This window comes from Haliotis cracherodii, unplaced genomic scaffold (genome assembly GCF_022045235.1).
Source record: "Haliotis cracherodii isolate W230 unplaced genomic scaffold, xgHalCrac1.p SCAF_8, whole genome shotgun sequence".
Lineage (NCBI taxonomy): Eukaryota > Metazoa > Mollusca > Gastropoda > Lepetellida > Haliotidae > Haliotis > Haliotis cracherodii.
The window spans coordinates 29,701,380-29,724,160 of NW_027266341.1; the positions used below are offsets into that span (position 1 = coordinate 29,701,380).

The 22,781-nt window shown below is 43.1% G+C and overlaps 2 protein-coding genes across 2 annotated transcripts in view; both read left to right on the forward strand.

The window, feature by feature from the left end:
* Positions 1 to 22,781, forward strand: part of LOC139449622 (fibrillin-1-like) — a 109,480-nt gene that overhangs the window by 33,091 nt on the left and 53,608 nt on the right. The window lies entirely within an intron of this gene.
* Positions 9,307 to 12,177, forward strand: LOC139449621 (zinc finger protein 271-like). Its single transcript, XM_071231097.1, has one exon. The coding sequence runs from the start codon at positions 9,350 to 9,352 to the stop codon at positions 11,795 to 11,797; it is 2,448 nt and encodes an 815-aa protein (XP_071087198.1). The 5' UTR covers positions 9,307 to 9,349; the 3' UTR covers positions 11,798 to 12,177.

A 22,781-nucleotide genomic window follows, 5' to 3' on the forward strand; every position in this document is an offset into this window, starting at 1 on the left:
TAGGTTAATGTGGTATCTAAAAAATATTGTCACCTGAATAAAATATATAAAAAAAACAGAAAGAAAATAATTGGGAATGTCAGGTTAAACAAATTAAAGGGTTAATTCCATTCCCCTCTGTTGAATTTTTTTTGATTACTGAAATTGGATAACAGAATAAGCGGAAAAAAGAATGCCCTTCAAAAAGAAATTTCCACATTGGTGACACTGTGGGTCGGCAGATCCGTGAACTACGTTAACGGTAATACAAAAAAAACCGCCATAATCGATTTCTAGGAAACGTTTGTTTTATATGATGGTTGGCTTATGCAATTATAGGGGCGGTTGTTTTTGTTGTGGCAAATATGTTACTTTCTAATATAACCAACCCTTTCAGGTAAGTGAAACGAGATGTTCCAGTTTATTTTAACCACTGTCGTCATGGGGGGCAGCGGGGTAACCTAGTGGTCAAAGCGTTCGCTCGTCACGCCGACGGTCATGGTTCGACTCCCCATCTGGGAACAACGTGTGGATATTTACTGGTGTATCCCATCGTGATGTTGCTGGAATGTTGCTAAAAACGGGGTAAAACCAGATCCACTCAATCACCTAAACTTTCGTCATGTCGAAGACCTGGGTTCGATTCCTGACATCTGTCCACTTTGTGAAGCTAATTGGTTGTGCCCTCCGCATCGATATTTCTGCGGGTTGTTTTTAATAAAGCGGTGTTAAACCTAACTCACTCACTCTTCTTGTCGAAGGAATCAAGTTATCTGAGGAGCAAGTGAGTGAGTGAGTTTGGATTTACGCCACTTTTAGCAATATTCCCGCAGTATCACGGCGGGGGACACCAGGAATGGCCTAAGGAGCAAGATTCCAGAATACCCACGGTATTATATCTCCATCATGTCATGGTAAATATAAGGCTAAAACATCGAGCATCGGTGCGTCAGACATCTAATTGCCAATACATTTAAGATATTTTTCAAATTGACAGCGCCATATGAAGCGTACTCTCATGTCAATAACAAAATGCTTGACAACTGAGATTGTATTGAAGGGCCAAGTTCAGTGTGTGCCGAGATGTGCTGGTTGGTATTATTGGTGGGGGAAAATGTTTATAACAATGTTCCTCCCGTGTCACTTTTGTTTTCGATATAATTATATTTTTTTTAAATCCGACCACCCTCCTCACTTTTGTAGAAAAAATGTTCGAGAAACATTTATTTTTTATGCAGACTAATAGAATGCAGAAAAAATATTTTGGATAATTAAGGATGAGGTATGCGCGCGTGCTGTATGTGCGTGAGTACTGTGTGAGTGCGCGTTCTGTGTGTGTGTGTGTGTGTGTGTGTGTGTGTGCGTGCGCGCGCGTGCTTGCTTTCTTTTGCGCAGTTGCTACATTTTTGTTAAATAGCTGTTATATTTTGCTAAGAAGTTGCTACATTTTGCACATACAGCACGCACGCACACACACACCCAATGAGGACGCTCGCGCACATAGCCTGCACACACGAACGCACACACCCCATCACATACAGCACGCGGACACACAGAGAACAGGGGAGACAACAAGCACTGGAAGGAGATTAAGAATAAATTGATACCTCGATATAGGTTGGCATCTTGATAAATATTGACGTCATACATGACGATCCAGTGATAACATAATTGATAAAACTTAAGACCATGAAAGTATTTTCATGGCCAGGGCGTGGTCCGCGGCGGGGTGATGTCGTACCCCAAGTGTCTATATACTCCATCAACCGACCCGTGAAGATCCGGGTAGATGTTCAGCAACCCATGCTTGCCGTAAAAAGCGTCTATGCTTGTCGTAAAAGGCGACCAACGGGATCGGGTGTTTAGGCTCGCTGACTTGGTTGATGCATGTCATCGATCCCAATTGCGTTGATCGATGCTCATGATATCAATCATTGGATTGTCTGGTCCAGACTCGATTATTTTTCAGACCTCCGTCATATAGCTGGAATATTGCTGAGTGCGGCGTTAATCAACAAACCAACAAACTAACTCCATCAACCCGCTGATTACCTGGACCGACTCTCAACCCACCCGTGTGGTCGGGTAGCTTAGTGGTTAAAGCGTTCGCTCGTCAAGCCGAAGACCCGGGTTCGATTCCCGACATCGGTTCAATGTGTGAAGCCCATTAGTGGTGTCCCCCGCCGTGATATTGCTGGAATATTGCTAAAAGCGGCGTAAAATCATTCTCACTCACTCACTCAACCCACCCACTAATCCACTGCTAACTACTTCCATGACCACATGTACATATTCCCGCACGATACGTATATCATCTGTCAGACTGTGTATATCACGTCTGGAGGCGGGATAGGGTTCCTGGTTGAGTGGTCTGCCTGGTCACTATATGCCCGGTAATCACTGGGGCCAGGAAAACTTGCCTCACAGGAAAATGTAACCGAACTGTATGATTCGAATATCCTTCCGCGTGTGACACAGCCCAGCTATAATATACCACACCGACTGTTGCCCCAGTTTCGCAAATTTAAATATAGTGCCATGGTATTGTATTACATTTCTATCATTATAAATTGGAATCGTAGTGGAAGTTTATCATACGTTAATTTTCCGTGTTAGCGTCAGCTCGGACAACTGAAAACTATTGAATTGACAAGGCTATAGTCGATATCGTTGTTGAAAATCTGAAATGAACACCACATAGAGGAGCCACAGACTGCCATTTAGTCCCAGAAATTTATAAAAATATATAGTAATATATATCTACAAAATAAAAAATAAAATCCAAATGGAGCCCAGAACAATGCTTAATTAAACAGGAAATCTAGACTTGCCCAATAACTTAGATAGACTTGAGTTGGGCTCCTTTATTTATTTATTCTCTTGGATCTGGGCGACAGACTAGGGTGGGCTTGTGAATGTGGATACCCATTGTATCAGCATTTGTGCACTACAGTAAACTACGGTTATAACGAACACGCTTATAACGAACTGACGGATATAACGAACTTACTTTTTTGTCCCGACTATTTGCTGTATACATGCATATTACGAACCACGGTTACAACGAACTAAAATTAGTGGTCCCTTTGAGTTCGTTAAAACCGTAGTTTACCGTATCACCAAAGAGATTTAGGACATTTCGGGTAGTGGAGGGCGGGGATAAATTGGCCAGAGAGAAGTCAAGTAAGTGAGTGAGCTAACCAGTGATTAAGTCGAATAGTGGATGAGGTGAAAGGTGAATGAGTGTTGATTTGACCAGTGATTTTGTTGACAATTATAATGAGTATATATAGTGCGTTAGATTCCATACAGAGTGCAGAGTGCACTAAACCGCTACAACCCATGAAGAATTGGTCTTCAGAAACCCATGTCGTAACTTGGTTGATGCGTGTCATCGTATCCCAATTGCGTAGATCGATGCCCATGATCTCAGTCATGGGATTGTCTGGTCCGGACTCGATTATGTACAGACTGCCGTCATATAGCTCGATTATTGCTGAGTGCGGCGTTAAACAACGCTTAAAGTGCAACACCATTATAACCCCGATCAACGGATCAATGTGTTATCGAATGTCAATTTCAGTTCCCTGGGAATCATAGACAATACAGTGAAAGAGAGGAGACTAGTGACTGAGTTGACCAGTGAGTTGATTAGTAAACATGTAACTGGTAAGTGATTGAGATTGACTAGTGAGCGGGCGTACCAGTTGACTAGTGGATTGACAAGTAAGTCAGTGAGTTGACCAGTGAGTTGATTAGTAAACCTGTAACTGGTAAGTGATTGAGATGACTAGTGAGCGGGCTGACCAGTTGACTAGTGTATGGACAAGTAAGTCAGTGAGTTGACCAGTGAGTTGATTAGTAAACCTGTAACTGGTAAGTGATTGAGATGACTAGTGAGCGGGCTGACCAGTTGACTAGTGGATTGACAAGTAAGTCAGTGAGTTGACCAGTGAGTTGATTAGTAAACCTGTAACTGGTAAGTGATTGAGACGACTAGTGAGCGGGCTGACCAGTTGACTAGTGTATTGACAAGTAAGTCAGTGAGTTGACCAGTGAGTTGATTAGTAAACCTGTAACTGGTTAGTGATTGAGATGACTAGTGAGTGGGCGTACCAGTTGACTAGTGTATTGACAAGTAAGTCAGTGAGTTGACCAGTGAGTTGATTAGTAAACCTGTAACTGGTAAGTGATTGAGATTGACTAGTGAGTGGGCGTATCAGTTGACTAGTGGATTGACAAGTAAGTCAGTGAGTTGATTAGTAAACCTGTAACTGGTAAGTGATTGAGATGACTAGTGAGCGGGCTGACCAGTTGACTAGTGGATTGACAAGTAAGTAAGTGAGTTGACCAGTGAATGTGTTGGCAAGTTAATGAGTTGCCGAGAGAGAGGGAGATTTGTGCTTTGCGAGGGAGTTAACCGGCCAGATGAAGAGTGAATTGACTAGTGAGGCGACTTGTGAATGCGTTAGTTGACTAGTGAGTCAGTAAGTTGACAAGTGAATTGACAAGTTAGTGAGTTGACCTGTGCGTTGATTAGTATACCTGCGAATTGACTAATGAGTGAGTTTACTGGTTAGATGTCAAGTGAGTGAGTTAATTAATACGTTGGCCTGTAAGTCGACATTGCTAGCTGTAACATGAGTGTGTGGGTTACCGGTGAGTTGGCTAGAGAGTGAATGAGTACGTTAACTGGTTGGTGAGTTGAATAGCTCAGTGTGTGACTAGTGAGTAAGTGAGTTAACTAGTTTGTAACTTGACTGGTGAGTGAATTGACCAGTGTGTGACTTGACTAGTGAGTGTGTGACTTGGCTAGTGAGTGTGACTTGACTAGTGAGTGTGTGACTTGACTAGTGAGTGAGTGACTTGGCTAGTGAGTGTGACTTGACAAGTGAGTGTGTGACTTGACTAGTGAATGTGACTTGACTAGTGAGTGTGTGACTTGACTAGTGAATGTGACTTGGCTAGTGAATGTGACTTGGCTAGTGAGTGTGTGACTTGACTAGTGAATGTGACTTGACTAGTGAGTGTGTGACTTGACTAGTGAATGTGACTTGACTAGTGAGTGTGTGACTTGACTAGTGAATGTGACTTGACAAGTGAATGTAACTTGACTAGTGAGTGAGTGACTTGACTAGTGAATGTGACTTGACTAGTGAGTGTGTGACTTGACTAGTGAATGTGACTTGACTAGTGAGTGTGTGACTTGACTAGTGAATGTGACTTGACTAGTGAATGTGACTTGGCTAGTGAATGTGACTTGGCTAGTGAGTGTGTGACTTGACTAGTGAATGTGACTTGACTAGTGAGTGTGTGACTTGACTAGTGAATGTGACTTGACTAGTGAATGTGACTTGGCTAGTGAATGTGACTTGGCTAGTGAGTGTGTGACTTGACTAGTGAATGTGACTTGACTAGTGAGTGTGTGACTTGACTAGTGAATGTGACTTGACTAGTGAGTGTGTGACTTGACTAGTGAATGTGACTTGACAAGTGAATGTAACTTGACTAGTGAGTGAGTGACTTGACTAGTGAATGTGACTTGACTAGTGAGTGTGTGACTTGACTAGTGAATGTGACTTGACTAGTGAATGTGACTTGGCTAGTGAATGTGACTTGACTAGTGAATGCGACTTGACTAGTGAGTGTGACTTGGCTAGTGAATGTGACTTGGCTAGTGAATGTGACTTGACTAGTGAATGTGACTTGGCTAGTGAGTGTGTGACTTGACTAGTGAATGTGACTTGACTAGTGAGTGTGTGACTTGACTAGTGAATGTGACTTGACTAGTGAGTGTGTGACTTGACTAGTGAATGTGACTTGACAAGTGAATGTAACTTGACTAGTGAGTGAGTGACTTGACTAGTGAATGTGACTTGACTAGTGAGTGTGACTTGACTAGTGAGTGTGTGATTTGACTAGTGAATGTGACTTGACTAGTGAATGTGACTTGACTAGTGAGTGAGTGACTTGGCTAGTGAGTGTGACTTGACTAGTGAGTGTGTGACTTGACTAGTGAATGTGACTTGACTAGTGAGTGAGTGACTTGGCTAGTGAGTGTGACTTGGCTAGTGAGTGTGACTTGACTAGTGAGTGTGTGACTTGACTAGTGAGTGAGTGACTTGGCTAGTGAATGTGACTTGACTAGTGAGTGAGTGACTTGACTAGTGAATGTGACTTGACTAGTGAGTGTGTGACTTGGCTAGTGAATGTGACTTGACTAGTGAGTGAGTGACTTGGCTAGTGAGTGTGACTTGACTAGTGAGTGTGTGACTTGACTAGTGAGTGAGTGACTTGACTAGTGAATGTGACTTGACTAGTGAGTGAGTGACTTGGCTAGTGAGTGTGACTTGACTAGTGAGTGTTTGACTTGACTAGTGAGTGAGTGACTTGACTAGTGAGTGAGTGACTTGACTAGTGAGTGAGTGACTTGGCTAGTGAGTATGACTTGACTAGTGAGTGTGTGACTTGACTAGTGAGTGAGTGACTTGACTAGTGAATGTGACTTGACTAGTGAGTGTGTGACTTGGCTAGTGAATGTGACTTGACTAGTGAGTGTGTGACTTGACTAGTGAGTGAGTGATTTGGCTAGTGAGTGTGACTTGACTAGTGAGTGTGTGACTTGACTAGTGAATGTGACTTGACTAGTGAATGTGACTTGGCTAGTGAATGTGACTTGGCTAGTGAGTGAGTGACTTGGCTAGTGAGTGTGACTTGACAAGTGAGTGTGTGACTTGGCTAGTGAGTGAGTGACTTGACTAGTGAGTGTGACTTGGCTAGTGAGTGAGTGACTTCACTTGTGAGTGAGTGACTTGGCTAGTGAGTGTGACTTGACTAGTGAGTGTGTGACTTGGCTAGTGAGTGAGTGACTTGGCTAGTGAGTGTGACTTGACTAGTGAGTGTGTGACTTGACTAGTGAATGTGACTTGACTAGTGAGTGTGTGACTTGGCTAGTGAGTGTGACTTGACTAGTCTGCGCGTAACTTGACTAGTGAGTGTGTGACTTGGCTAGTGAGTGTGACTTGACTAGTCTGCGTGTAACTTGACTAGTGAGTGTGTGACTTGACTAGTGAGCGTGTAACTTGACTAGTGAGTGTGTGACTTGACTAGTGAGTGTGTGACTTGACTAGTGAGTGTGTGACTTGACTAGTGAGTGTGTGAGAGAGTTGCCCAGTGAGTGAGAGACTTGACAAGTGAGTGTGTGACTTGACTAGTGAGTGAGAGAGTTGCCCAGTGAGTGAGAGACTTGACTAGTGAGTGTGTGACTTGACTAGTGAGTGAGAGAGTTGCCCAGTGAGTAAGTTGCCTGAAGAGTCGACAAGTAAGTAAGTGATTTCCAGTGACAGCCATAAGGCGAGTATGTGGGGTGTTTCAGGATGAGTGTAATATGACGATTGCCGGATTTCGATATAACGTCATCGTATGGCTTCAGTTGCCTTGTTTGGGGATTTTATGTGTAATATTCTTAAAACCTAAATATATATCCTCAAATTGTTTTACAACGTCCGCATTTGTCATGTCACGCAGCGATAGTGTGTGGAATATTTTTTTTATAACGTACGGGAAAGTTCAATGATTCATGTCCTATACATAGTCCGAGTGAGGGGAGTTGTTTCCGCGTACGGCTTCTAACCCGGATGAGCGTAAAGAAAGCGGGAGGGCAAGTGCGCGTCTAGTAACTTGACTAGACTTGATTTTGTCGGCCTTGTGCTCATAGTCAGTGCTCCTCATCACACGCAGCGACATGCACGGGATGCGATGAAAACGATGCTGCTGGTGGTTTAAAGCATGTCTATGTACGGGGTACAATGATTGACAACCGACATCTTGTACACGAGGTATGTTTATGTCACCTGCATGGGCCCTGGCTTGGTAATGAATTGGACAGTCATTTGCTTAGTAAACTGGTCAGTCAACTGGTCAGTCAGCTGGTCAGTCAACTGGTCAGTCAACTGGTTAGTCAGCTAGTCAGTCATATGGAGCTAGTCAGTCAACGGTAGTATCACAATACTAAGTTTAGATCCGTTGTGTCGGTTTGTCGACTTGACCAAAACACGAATTGATTTCTTAAAAATTTGTCGACAACTAAATATTAATGTATCAAACTAATTATTTAAGAATTATACGTGTCCGCTTGGTCTGTTCGGCTTTGTGGTGAGTCATAGGAAATTACGACTTCGGAAAGTCATTAAGCTGTCCAGTCGCAAAGTCGCACAGGGTTAAATAACGGATATCCGACATGTTTCTACTGATTCCCGCCCAGCAGCACGAATACAGGATACACAGTGTATTACATATTGCACTAGTGCTTGTGCATGGTGTTAGCTGTGATGGCGCCTATGGTTTGTACGAAGTGGCATTCCGGGACAGGTTAGGTCGCACACCACACTAGTCTTCGGAATGATTTGTGCTTAATGTGTGGCATCGTGTCCTACGTGGATCTTTGATCATACTGTCGACCACTGCTTTCAATGCCAGTCAAATATTGGATCATATAGCGCCGCTGCGATGTCATGTAAATTTTAGTCACTGTTTCGTAAAAAAACACACGGTCACACTCACTCACTCACCTCACCTCACCTCACCTCACCTCACCTCGCCTCGCCTCGCCTCACCTCACCTCACCTCACCTCACCACGCCTCGCCTCACCTCACCTCACCTCGCCTCACCTCACCTCACCACACCTTGCCTCACCTCACCTCACCTCACTCACTCACGCACTGTTTATTGTCTTCTAAACACGAGAGAAAAATACGTATTTTCCTGTGTTAGAAGCATTTGACACCGTTGAGATTCAGGGTTAGAAAATGTCCCCTGTAACGTAATGTAATATGACGGCGCCTTGTTGGAGGAGGAAAGTATTGCAGGTCTTACACGTTTTCCACTCTGGTGAAACCGACGAGCAGGGGTATGACGCTGACAAACTTAGAAACATGTCATGGCAAACTGGTATTCAAACCCAGGATCACAGTTTCTGCCACGCCTAATGGTCGCAACTCTGCTCCACAAATTGTGGTCTGACCACCGGGCCAACTGTGTCCCCAGCGAGGTTGTAGGCAGATACCCCACAGTAGTGAGACGTGCTAATGTCAGAGTGTTTCACCTACCTAGCAAGGGAAACGTGGAACGAGACTGTTTCGCGAATTGTGTCCCTTTATATTTCCTGCATGATACCACAGAGGAACTATATCATAACCCTGCATAACGAACGAGATGTGAATATATGTTTAGTCAGTATTACCTATTTAAACAACTTCTTATATATGTTTTACTGATCCAGTGATTCATTACCTAATATTTCTTTTTTTCCTGTTTCAGCTTTCATTATGTAGTAACAAGAGTTACCCCCCTTACCTCAGTGCCTTGACGATGTCAGCCCAAGAGAGGGAGCTCCTCGTGAGGCTCTTGAAACAGTCAGTCCTCACGCTGTGCCGCGAGACAATCTCCTTCCAGGCCAAACTGGAAATAGACGGATTAATATGCATCACGGTAGAGGATAATGCACAGCCAATGGTCGTCAAAATACATGAATATGTACAGAAAAACTTACGTTCCTTTTCTTATGGCGACACCACTCTGGGAATGGAATTCCCGCCGTCGAAGAAGAGCAGACGAGATCTGTTTCATGATGCCCTTGTTGTGAATAGTCCCGCTGACTCGTCTGAGGGTCTGAACATGTCGGATGTGTCTGTGGACGAGTCTGGAGAGACGTCAGCGACCCCAGACGCTGCTGCGGGTGTTCAGTCTGGATCACGACCTTCCTCAGCCCCGTCCCCCGAGGAGAACCATAAATCGAATGAAGGTAAAAATACTCCTCGACTATCAAACAGCTTTGGTAGAGGGAAAGAGGATGGACGAGAAGAAAGCGAGAAGCACGACGACGACCCAAGAAGCGATAGTGCGGAAACAGACTCCAAAATGAGTTTATCGTCTGCCCCGAACACCAGTCTCATCCCAGCAAATATCCATGCTCACAGTTCGGCTATGTCCCACCCTCAGGGGCTTTTGTGTAAGCGTTGTTTCACCATTGTCCCTGATGCAACATCATTCGACAGCCACAACCTCCGAGAACACTCCCTCTTCACCTGTCGGATCTGCTTCAAAGGATTCACAGCCAGGAATAACCTGAAACGTCACTTCCGGCTGCACACCGGTGTACGGCCGTACAAGTGTACGATGTGTTCGCAGGGATTTACGAGGAAGGACGACCTGAAGGCCCATGTACTCCGCCATTCATACAACAAGCCATTCCGATGTGGACTCTGCGGAAAAGGCTACACAGATAGGTCCTGTGTGCGGAACCACATGGCCAAGGAGCACCACACCAGGCTGCTCCATGTCTGTCCACAGTGTGGCGAAGGCTTTAACGACACAGTGTTGTTCTCTAGACATAAAAAAGCTCATCCGGAGTTTCAGAACTTTCAATGCGACGGTTGCTCCTTCATTGGGATCAACTCGTTGGACCTAATGAAACATACCCTGACCCATTCTACCAAGTCGTACACGTGCAAGCCGTGCAAGCAACAGTTCCAAGATCCTTTTGACTACAGCTCGCATTTGAAGAAACACAAAACGGATGAGTCCTTCGCGAGTTATTGCTGTTGCTTCTGTAATACTGAGCTCAATACGTACGAACAATTTGTAAGACACGAGTACTCCCATGCTCAAAGTAGAACCCACTCGTGTCATTTCTGTTCCAAACAGTTCCGTTATCCCTCTGATCTGAAAGCCCACGTGGCTACTCACACGGAACCGGTGAACCTTGCTACTGCAGCTTCTCGAGATAAAAGCCCTGAACCAGAGCCTGAAGATAACAGCACGTCGTCTAGTCAATATTGGTGTACGGAGTGTCAAATAGGCTTCCCTTCCGAGGAAAGCCTCCATGGACATATATATGAGGCGCACGAGTCACAGAGACTCAGCAGGGAATCGGAACGACAGCCGGAGTCACCGACTACACCAGCAATGATTGAACTTCGCAAAGAAAACATTGATTTTCCTAATGATGTTGCTGCTATGAAAATGACACCCGATTCTGTGGAATCAAGATCTGAGGCTGGCGGTTCGGAGAAGCATACTCCTTCTGTCACAGACAACATCCCCATGGTCGATCTGTCGAAAACCAAGCTGCCTCATCTGTCGGCCTTTGACAGAGAACCGTCTTCAGAAGCCAGGACCAGATTGTTCATGGATCCGAGAGACATTGCTAATTCAGCAGAGACTGTGATACTGAATGGGGAACCCGTATCTATAAAAAGAGAGATTCCAAACCATGACGACGAATTAAGAGCTCTCCAAGACGACTTCATGCCCTCGAGCAGTGACTACCCCGGATCTCCTGGGAATGACTCAATCGCAAATTCATCGTTTGACGGAGAACAGCCAACAGGCGCAGGAGTAAAGGAAATTGTTTTGGAACGAATTCACATCCGGTCACCGGGGTTTGAAAGAGTTGTCACCCCTGAAGTGCTCTTCCGTTCCCAGTCGGCGTTCCAATGCCTAGTCTGCAAGGAGAACTTTGTGGACTTCTCCAACTTTGAATTTCACAGCAGCAACCTACACAGACGTTTTGTGTGTGAATATTGCGGGAAAGTGTTCACGGCGAAGCCTAACAGAGAACGCCACGTTCGTTACCACACCGGAGAGAGGCCTTACAAGTGCGACCTTTGCGATCAGACATTTTTCAGGGGAGACGACTTGAAGTATCACCGCACCACTCGGCATTCCGGCGTCAAGCCTTTTCGATGTAACGCTTGCGGGATGTCATTTGCATGGGCAAAGGACCTTGAGAGACATATGAAGCACTACTGTCATTGACGTGGGATGAATCTTAGTCGGCTCACGGGTGTCGGTCATTAGCTACGATTGAGCACAGGGTATGATTGTGTAATGAAGGTATTGGGGTTAAAACTGGTCGTGTGATTCACAGATGTGTAATTATTTGTGTAAGTTAGGTGAGTGAACATTAGTTTTCTTCTAACCTGAGCTAATTATATTTCACTGTTGCACGGGTTGCAGGTCCTGCAGTTTAACAAGGGTCTTATCTGCTGGTCGTTTTGAAAGATTGTTTCTATTTGTTGTGAAGTATTTCTTGTCCGAAGGTATCGAATGATCCAATGATTTCATATAGTAATGTATACTTTTCTTCTGAAAGTGGGGAAAAATGTTTTTAAAGAATAACGTAATTTTACTTTTATTCTCAGGCCCCCTTGTGGGGAAAGGGGTGTGGGGGGGGGGGGGGGGGGGGGGGGGAGGGAACTTCAACCGTTATCATGTTATGTGGGTTTTTTTAACAAAGGGTACTTTTTCCCCTGAAGGACACAGTATCATGCATGGATACAGAATATGTGACTATAATTTGATTGTTCGAACACTGTGGAACATCATACTGCCGTCTATTGCTGTGGACCCGTTACGGATATGGTCACTGATAAACCGTTGAAGTTCCTCGTGGAACCTGTGATGACGTCCAAGCTTTCATGTGCATTTGTGTTGGTGCTACTTGCTCAAACTAGATATGACTGTATTTTGAAGTTTTATATACTGCAAGGTGCGCGGATTATGCCAGTATTCCTTAAATATTGTGTTAACTGTTCATTGATATATTTAAGCTGTGTACTGTCAAAATTAGTTTTGAAAATTGCCAAAGCAAGCGGAGTGTCGACATATGTTGACTGTTTACTCTTAAAAATTCAATGCAGTGCAATTGTAAGGCAGGCTCACAATCAATGGGTGATACTTTTAACAAATCAATAGACCCGTGAAAGTCCGGGATAGAATAGGTTTTCGGCAACACATGCTTGCCGTAAAAGGCGACGATGCATGTCGTAAGCGGCTTACGGCTCGCGGATCGATGCTCATGATGTCAATCACTGGATTGTCTGGTCCAGATTCGATTATTTACAGACCGCCGTCATATAGCTGGAATATTGCTGAGTGTGGCGTATAACAACAAACAAATCAATAATGTTAAATTTAAACATGGTGTCGCAGCAAATGCTAAATTTGATTCTGAATTTTATATTTAATCAATTTGATTTCTGTTGAACGTTCTTTTCTATTTCAAACGAACAGATTAACGATCCTTAATTTTGTATTTAAACATGGTGTTGCATCAAATGTGCAGTTTCATTCAGAATTTGAAATGTAGGTTTAAATATAGATTTTAATGTATTTTTTATAATTTGAAATAGATTTTGAATACAGACGTTCTTTTTCTATTTCGAAGGAACAAACAACTGAACTTTATTTATTTTTCAAATGTCTATTACATGTTTCTCCCATGTGTTAAACTCGGGTATTTCAGAGATTGTGAATATAAAGAAATGTAATGAGTAGAAAGTGGGTGATTGTACTTTATTTTCATAGATTATTAAAAAATTTTTAAAATAAGCAACCACAATGATGTTTTTTCAGATACTTTTCCAAACAGTAATTCCAGGCCATGTAACTTTACCATGACAAAAGACGTTGGAATACCTTGTGTTCAGACATTTTCTCTATAAAATATGATAAACGTTGTTTGCTTTATTTATCAACAAATTGATAACATTTGAGTTAGCACACAGGCAAACACGATGCTTGGATGACTAAAACCAGGCTTGCTGGGACTGCCAGTTATCTAAAGCAAAGTCCCCTTGTAAGTCGCCGTGATATAGCTGAAGTTCTTTCAAAGCTGCGTTAAACCAAACTCACACACATTCCTACAACTGAGAAAAGTAGATGCTATACATTATAATACCTTATCCTTTGGAGGCAGTTATACAATCAACGACGTATTGCACCCTTTATCATATTCAGTGCAATGCAGAGTTGCGTCGCTATGGCGTGCTAGAATCTTATCATCGTGGGTTTGAATCCAAATTCGACCTGATTATTGATTGTCGGCACCATACCGTCTAAAACTAGCATCCTTCGGCCTATCATCATCCCATGCGGCGGTGGGTAGATTAGTAGTTAAAGCGTTCGCTCGTCACGCCGTGGGTCCGGGGTCGTTTTACCGCATGGGTACAATGAGAAGCGCAATCGTACTGTTGCTGGAATATTAGTAAAGGCGTAACACGATACTCATTCACTTCCAGGTAGTGCATGTTTTCAACTGTCAAATAAGTATTTAAATAACCCCTTTTATATTTACACACAGACTTATAGTTTTATGCTCTTAAGGTATGAAACACATAGTGTTATCGGAGAATCAATTGCCAAGTTTCTTACAATATTTTTATAAAAAAAAATCGTTTGATACATTTTACAGTTCACTGAAACAAGTGCCTATTGCAGATTGATATTTACATGCGACAAAACTGTGCCGTCAAGAGTGAATGTTTATTGACAAAGCTTGGTATTCGAGATACCCTATTAACGTGAGTATGGTAAATACCACTGCACTTGATTAAAAAGGGCTTCGTTTTAGCTGGCATTTCTTCTCTGTTATACGATATTGAATGTACATATGAGAATTCTTGTATGACGTAGTCCATGGCGTTCTGCTGTACCTGTTTTAATGTTTTGTGCTTATTCAGTGGTCAGCCCACGTTTAATGTCTTGTTTCCTGTTGATTTCCTTATGAAAGGAGTAAGGATGGGCGGTTACATTTAAGAAGCTATCTGTCGGATTCGGAGAAGAAAACGAAATCTGAGTAAAAAGGACGGGTTGGAAGGCTGGGGAAATATTTCGGAAACAAGCATTTTAACTGAATTGGCCTCATCTCCAGCTCATGTGTTATTTGTTAATATATGGTCAGGAAGGACATGGATTTGTAAAGGACGCGCGGTATTTTTACGTGGTGTTGACGTGTATATGGGTAAATACGGTTATTTTAGAGAAAGGATTATTGTTCGCATTGTATAGACCTGTTGGTTTCATTATCCATGAGGTAATGTGATTGGAAAAAAGAAACCACTGCACTATTTTGTGTTTTTAATATTCACGATTAAAGCTGAAAACACGTTTGTTCATGTAGTGATTCTTCTTTCGAGTTCAAGGGGCAGAGTTGCGTCCCTTGGGCCGCCGGAAACCTATGATCGAGTGTTTCGAATCCCGGTTCGACCCGATAATGTTTGTCAGTACCGTGCTCGTGGGTTTCACCAAAGTGGTAGACGTCTGAGATTTGCATCACTTCCTTCTTTCCTCCAAAGTTAAGCTGACACGCCGTGTGATAACTGCAATGCTGTCCAAAGCGGTGTTAAACCCATCGCTCTCACTCACTCTTTCGAGTTAACGAACTGTGTTTTTCTGTTCTGACAACATGCCCCCAGATATTCCGGAAATTAAAGGCCCACAGTACTACATGCGTGTCATGCCTGGGTTCGAATCCCTGTTCGCCCAGATTATGTCTTTTAGTTAACAGCACCATACCGTGCTCGTGGGTTTCGCACAAGTAGTAAACGTCTTAAGCCTGCGTCACATCGGGCGTTCCTCCTACATCCAGCTGACACGCCGTGACATAACTGAAATGAGTTATGAATCAGAGCAGGGTTAAACTTAGTCTGTCATACAAACCCTAAACAAATATATTAATACAGCTCTTGCACGTCTACACTCTTTGGCAAGTCTAGATTACTGCAGTATCAGGGTGAGTACAAATCTGCTGTTTAGAGGGGACGATTCCTAAAAGTTTTGCATTTCCGGGTTAAAATGAATAGGAACAATGATGAACTAATGTCTTCATCACTGATGAAACTATGGATACAGAGCATTAGTCTGAAAATGAAGAAAGTCTCTGGGCGCCTTTTTCTTATATACTGAACCGCAAAAGAAACGTCAACATGGATAGATATGTGAGAAACCAAACACTGTAAACATACTTTGAGACATATTAAAAAGTTGAAACTTGTCAAAACTGATCATCAAGGTTGAAATTAAAGTGTCAAATGTTCTTAAAGTGAAATTGTGCATTGATGACTGCCGTGCAACGTCGATACATTGAATAAATGAGGCGGTTGATGAAGGCCATAGGCACTTGAGCCCACACACTGAGGAACGCCTGACGCAGTTCAGCTGCAGTTGTCGGACGTCATTCAGCCGTCCCACAGGTGCTCAATGGGATTTAAATCGGGACTGAGGGCAGGCCACTGCATGGTTCTGATGCCATTCTGCTGGAGGAAGCCTTTTGTAGCTCTCACAGTGTGGGCACGGACGTCATCATGCTGGAACTCGTGGTTGCGGCGACGTGCCAAATGAGGTATGGCGTGTGGTATCAAGACTTGATCAATGTACCGAGCTGCTGTGACACTATTGCCTATCCCTGGACCGATGTTCTGGAAGACCACAGGGCCGACCCTCGTGCAAGACCAATTCCACCTCACACCATGATGCTCGGACCACCCCACGAGTCTCTCAACAACACAAGCATCCGAATAAGGTTCCTCAATGCGTCGCCAGACTCTCTCTCTGCCATCTGCTGCATGTTGAGATACAGTAACGGCTCTCGTCTGAGAAGAGGACTCATCTCCACTGCTGATGGCGCCAATACTGGGGCTGTGTTGCCCACTGAAGACGGTCCCGGCGATGACGTGGTGTCAGAATGGGTCCTCGGTGTGGCCTGTGACACTGGAGGTGTCTGCTCGTCAGTTCTCGACGCACGGTGTCCGCACTAATGTGTAGCTGGTTTGTCCCCATGGGCTGTCGAGAAGTTTCCGCAGCAGTAACAAAGTGATCTTGAAGATGCTGTCGCACATATGACGATCCTCACGTCGGGTGGCGACCCTTGGTCTTCCACTACGTGGTCGGTCATCTGTAGTGTCGGTGGTCTGGTACCGTTGCTGGAGCCTGTATATGGTCCTTACGTGGATTTGAAATGCATTGGCTACTTGCCGGGCGGTTTGTCCAGCTTGCAATCGTCCATGGGCTTGGTGTTGCTGATCTTGACACGGGTAGCAATTCAATAACGAATGAATGTTATCCGATCTGGGTGGACTTTTGTAGGGCAAGAAATAGGGGAACGCATGTGCATTTCAATTTGCATGGAACTCACATGCATCGGGATACCATGGCCGTTGTCGTGATGCGTTTGGGCGATCGGTTTTATTGTCATCTGCTTTGTTTTTTTATCATGAAATTTCATTTTTCCGGACAAGGTAATGTTAAACTTAAGAAACTTTGACAAAAATTACCCGGATATTTAAATGACAACTTTTCATGCAATATTACTTGGGGTGACGTTTCTTTTGCGGGTCGGTATATTTTACAACTATAATTTAACAACTGTTTTTTTTAGTCTAGGTTAAACTCAACTCACTCACTTCCTGCTTGTTACCCAAAAATCTTATCTATGTTTTTCTTCCACCAAATAACCACACTGGAAACACTGTCTTTCTTGATGTCCATACTGAAGGGGTAAGTTCCTTAGGTGTCTTTCATCACGTTTAATTGATACAGTTCATTCGTCCCGTAAACTTGTCCCGGAACGACACGAGTTGGTCCCGAATGAACTCGCGTTGACCCTGATGAAAACATGTACTACTCTCGACTTATTGGAGACATTTATGGCCGATGTTAGATACAAATATTCATTTCCGTTTTGTGATAAATGACAAAGTAATTAGAAACTGAAAACACAATATAAAGTAAATGTGATAATTGTTCTTTCTCGGTGTGTTCAGTTCGGTTTCGCAATCTTTGATGCGATGAACTTCCCACAGTTGAGAATAGCGACCAGTACATGACCGCAAGCACAAGGAAGTTTGTATTAACTACAAAACCCGCAACTACCTAGCATTAGGATTAAAACGAGGATGCGCTGATTCAAACATGTCCAATAGGTGAACTGTCGGAGTTTTCATGTTCATTTCGATTCTTTTCCAAATTTGTTGTTGTTTTTGTATCATGGAAGACACATTTGACAGTATTGTGTTTCCCCTATTCTGGAGAATGCATCGTCTCTAAAGGATAGGGAAACATTCATTTAGTCATGGTGTTTGGTTACCGTTGCTTTTATTTTTACCGTAAGTATACATTACAACACGCATGATATCGCTGTTTTAACAGTGATTCAGGCATATGGCGTATTAGCGGAGAGAAGAGCCGCGAGTGGGGCAGATCGTAGTCACGCTAAGGATCATATTCGGAGATTTGAACCAACAATTAGCGGATCTTTGTCGCAAAGGGACGCAACTCTGCACGGCATTTTGAGGCGCTCGTGATCACTGCATCACCACCACTTCTCTTCTGAACTATCTTAATGTCTGCGATCTATGAACTATCTGGACCTTCGTCACATTTGCGTGTGTTTTCCATGGATCATATGCTTTATACATATTCTAACAGAGAAGCAATTCATTTGCGCAAAATTTTTATTGTACAACTGCAAAATCTGTTAATTTGATTGCCAAGAACGCGAAGATTATTGCGAGGAAACGCTTAAATATATAATTTAGACAGAGACAATGTACCTGTGCAGTATCGTTAATTTATTACATTTATCTTACATCCCTTGGGAGTACATTCACTGTTTTATGTACTTAGATTCTGCCCTCAGATGTATACAGCGGTTTTTCTACTGAAGATTTTTTTGTATCGAGATTGAATATTTTTTCAGCTACAGCTAGAAAAACAAATACTTTTTTATCTAAACCTACGAGCCTGATTTTCTTTTAAGAAAAACTACCTTGCAACAATGTGATTTGTGGCAGGTAATTTCTTTCGTTTTTCAACAGTCTGAAGCATAATTATTTGTTTCAAGAATTTTCGGGGACAAGGTATTTTTTTAATATAATCCCAGTTACATGGCAATCTCAATTAGAAAATTCTGAGCATTACTCAAGTAGATATCAATCAAGGTGACTCAGTTCATTTGAACGCCAATGACATACATGTTTGTTTGTTTGTTGTTTAACGCCGCACTCAGCAATGTTCCAGCTATATGACGGCGGTCTGTAAATAATCGAGTCTGGACCAGACAATCCAGTGATTGACATCATGAGCATCAATCTTCGCAATTGGGATACGATGACATGCATCAACCATGTCAGCGAGCCTGACCACCCGATTCCGTTAGTCGCTTTTTACGGCAAACATCGTCCCCTCTTACGGGACATACATGTACGTAGTTTAGTCCTGAGGGCATCAGACTGACACCCAGAGGAATTAGAGCTGTATGTTTCCGTGCATATTCAACATTAGCCTTGTTCCAAGGCTGAACTGAATGATAAGTCTGAATATATAGCAATTCTAGCCTTGTAATATAGGCAAGTCGTGATATTGCTGGAATATTGCTAAAAGCGGCGTAAAACCTCACTCACTCACTCACTCACTCACTGATAAGCTAACAGTACAATGTGTTCACGTTATGTATATAACCTAGGAGTGAGTGAGTGAGTATGGTTTTAAGCCGTTTTTTTAGCAATATTCCAGCAATATCACGGCGGGGGACACGAGAAATAGACTTCACACATTGTACCCATGTCGGGAATCGAACCCGGGTCTTCGGCGTGACGAGCGAACGCTTCAACCACTAGGCTACCCGACCGCCCCTATATATAATCTAGGAACGAGGAACTAATAATTTATCATTTCCTTTGAGACATCGGAAGTTCAATATTTCTAACAGCTATAGGTCGGAAACTCGGCCAGATTTTGTTTGTTTGTTTATTGTTTAACACCGCAAAACTATATGACGGCGGTCTGTATATAATCGAGTCAGGGCCAGACAATCCACTAATTGGCGTCATGAGCATCGACCCACGTAATTGGGATACGATGGCATGCATCAACCAAGTCAGAGAGCCTGCCCACCCAATCTCGTTAGTCGCCTCTGAGGACAATCATACCTTGCTGAAGACCCATTCTAACTCGGGCCTGACCCGCAAAGATCCGGGGTAGAATATGTCTCCAGCAACCCATGCTTGCCGACTGGCGACTGTGCTTGTCGTAAGAGGCGACTAACGGGATCGGGTGGTTTGCCTCGCTGAAATGGTTGATGTAGGTCATCGTATCCCAATTGCGAAGATTGATGCTCATGATGTCAATCACTGGGTTGTCTGTCCCTGATTCGAGTATTTACAGGCCGCCGTCGTATAGGTTGAATATTGCTGAGTGCGGCGTTAAACAACAAACAAACACACTAACCTGGATCTTCACAGGATCTCAGAAGACTACACGTGGGGAGCATGACAAATGAGGTAGAGCCAGCATTGAGGATGAATCTTGTAGGCAACAAACGCTCAAAGACATTTGGAAAGAAGAATGGCCAGGGTGTTATATTGCTTGGTTTACGGATATATTGTAAATGGTTCAAAATCATGGTCGATAGGTGGGGACAAAATCAAAGACTTTTCAAAGTTCTTGTTTGTTGCTCTTCTGAGTACCGGGTTCAGGAAGCCACTAACTGGACCTGCAGTTTGAGATTTTCTGTGCACATTTGCACACCTAAAGTACACTCTATAATTACGTCATAATGGTCTAACGTCACGACGCTGTTCAATCAAAAAAAGGTAACCATTTAAAAATATATAAAAATATATAATTTGTCAATGGAAAGTATCGAACGTTTCGTGTGGAGTCGATATCAAATATTGATATTTTTACTTGAATTCGATTAATGAATTCGGAATATGAACGATTGCAATACGTCGATAGGTTGCTCAATGCTACACCCCTAACAATCTTCAATCGCGACCGCCCTCTTGGTCTAGTGGATATAGCGCTCTGCCCGGGGAGCGGAAGGTCGGTGGTTCGATGCCCTTTTGCGTCAAAAAAAAGAAGAAGAAAAAAAGTTGATACTTGTTAAGCAGTTTCCTGGCGATCGGCATTAAGGGGATAAAACAAGAATAGGTCGGCGACAGACAAAGATTTGACTGACTTAAACCAAACATGCCATGACTGATAATAAAAGTTCAACATATGTAGCCGCAGAGGTATTATGGGCTTCGGTATGCAATTAATACAGTAACTTAATAGTACCATAGCAATAACTCAAATCAGAGGTTTCAAATCGCAACAACAACCTCTGATTGAAACAGACAGCTGCGCGTTCGGTTCCAAAGTCAATTAACGTGTTAACAGGTAGCCTCGCTCTTCATGGAAGATTTATTACGTTTATTTTGCGATTAATGAGCCGAGTACAGAGTTTGACAGTTTGGTTTACACCTCTGTTCAGTATGACAGCCAGATCTCCTTGACTTGACATGCTGCGGCAACCGTGTCTCTGTGATGTATGTCCGCGGCTAGTCAATATCAAATCGTTCATAGGGACCAGCACACAGCTCCGGCTAGACCAAAGTAGTTCACCTTCATCCTGTTTCGGGGGGTGATTGTCCTCTTCTGAAAAAGACGGTTATGGATTAATATACAATGCGCGACACTTAAAAATATAAATCTTCATCACCTTCAACGTCTCACTTCAGTTCGCCTGCCTGTTTCAAAGGAAGGGGTCTTTGTCTGCATTGTCGACGCTATGTATGAGTGGTGTCGCTTTGTTTGAATTGTTTGTGCACAGATTCACCAGATGATATCTTCTGTTACAGCAGACATGTTATTCGATGCATGCATGTATTTTGAAATTTCAAATTTGAGGAATGGCATGCATATGTCTTTTAAAGTTATCGATGGTGAATGGGGCTGAGCATTCTTTAGCGCACGCTAAAGAGTCAGTGAGTGAGTGAGGTTTTACGCCGCTTTTATCAATATTCCAGCAATATCACTGCGGGGGATACCAGAAATGGGCTTCACACATTGTACCCATGTCGGGAATCGAACCCGGGTCTTCGACGTGACAAGCGAACGCTTTAACCTCTAGGCTACCCGACCGACCCCGCAGGCTAAAGAAAGAACGTGTCCTGTGCATATTGCAAAACTTTCAAAAAGCAGATTAAAATGCTGTATTTGATTTACAATATGGACTTTGTTATATTTTCTTTTATAGCTTTTTTAGCAATTGAAGATTTAATCATGCCTGAGATTATACATTACACAACATTCGATGGGCCGAAGTAGTCATCTTTCATGAAAGGCATGGTTCGGATTAAAATATGTTGAGTAGTATAAAAAATGATTTAGAACCTGCATCTGGTAAATTTCGCCAGGAAAAAGAAAGTAGTCTGCTCTAACTGTTTGTTGTTTAACACGACACTCAGCAATATTCCAGGTGTATGTACGGCGTCCTGTAAATAATCGAGTCTGGACCTGACAATCCAGTGATTAACATCATGAGTATTGATCTACCCAACTGGGATACAATGACATGCATGGACCAAATCAGCTAGTCTGACCACCCGATCCCGTCAGTCGCCTCTTAGGACAAGCATACGTTGCTGAAGACCAATTTTTTACCCGGGACTGACCTGCAAAGACCCTGGTCAGACTAGGTCGACCAGTACAGAAGGGTGCTGAAGACCTCTTCAAACCCGGATATTCGCGATGACGTGTAGTGTCTGGCCTAACTACGGGTGGAAAATATATACATATAGCTAGCTATATGTATATTTTAAGACATATTAAGATAATAATAATAATAATGATAGCGCATATTTCCACACAACTCAGGGGCATGCTCAAAGCGCTATTATTACCCCCGTCATTGTGCACTCAAGAATCATTCTCAGCTCCCTGGAGTGTATACAACCCAAGCTCCTGTTAGCTTTAGAAGGTTAACAACCAAATTGCCATCTCATCCTACCAATATGTGGTGCTGAAATGCTAAGTTGGATTTTTTGGTAATCTGAATTGGTCCCCTCGTTGAAGAACCGCCACATGAGAGTTCGAATCCCATATTCGCTCGATAATGATTCTTGGTTTGTCTGCACCATAAGTCTACATTTATGTTTTTACAATTACAATTAGTTCAAACTAATAATGTACACGC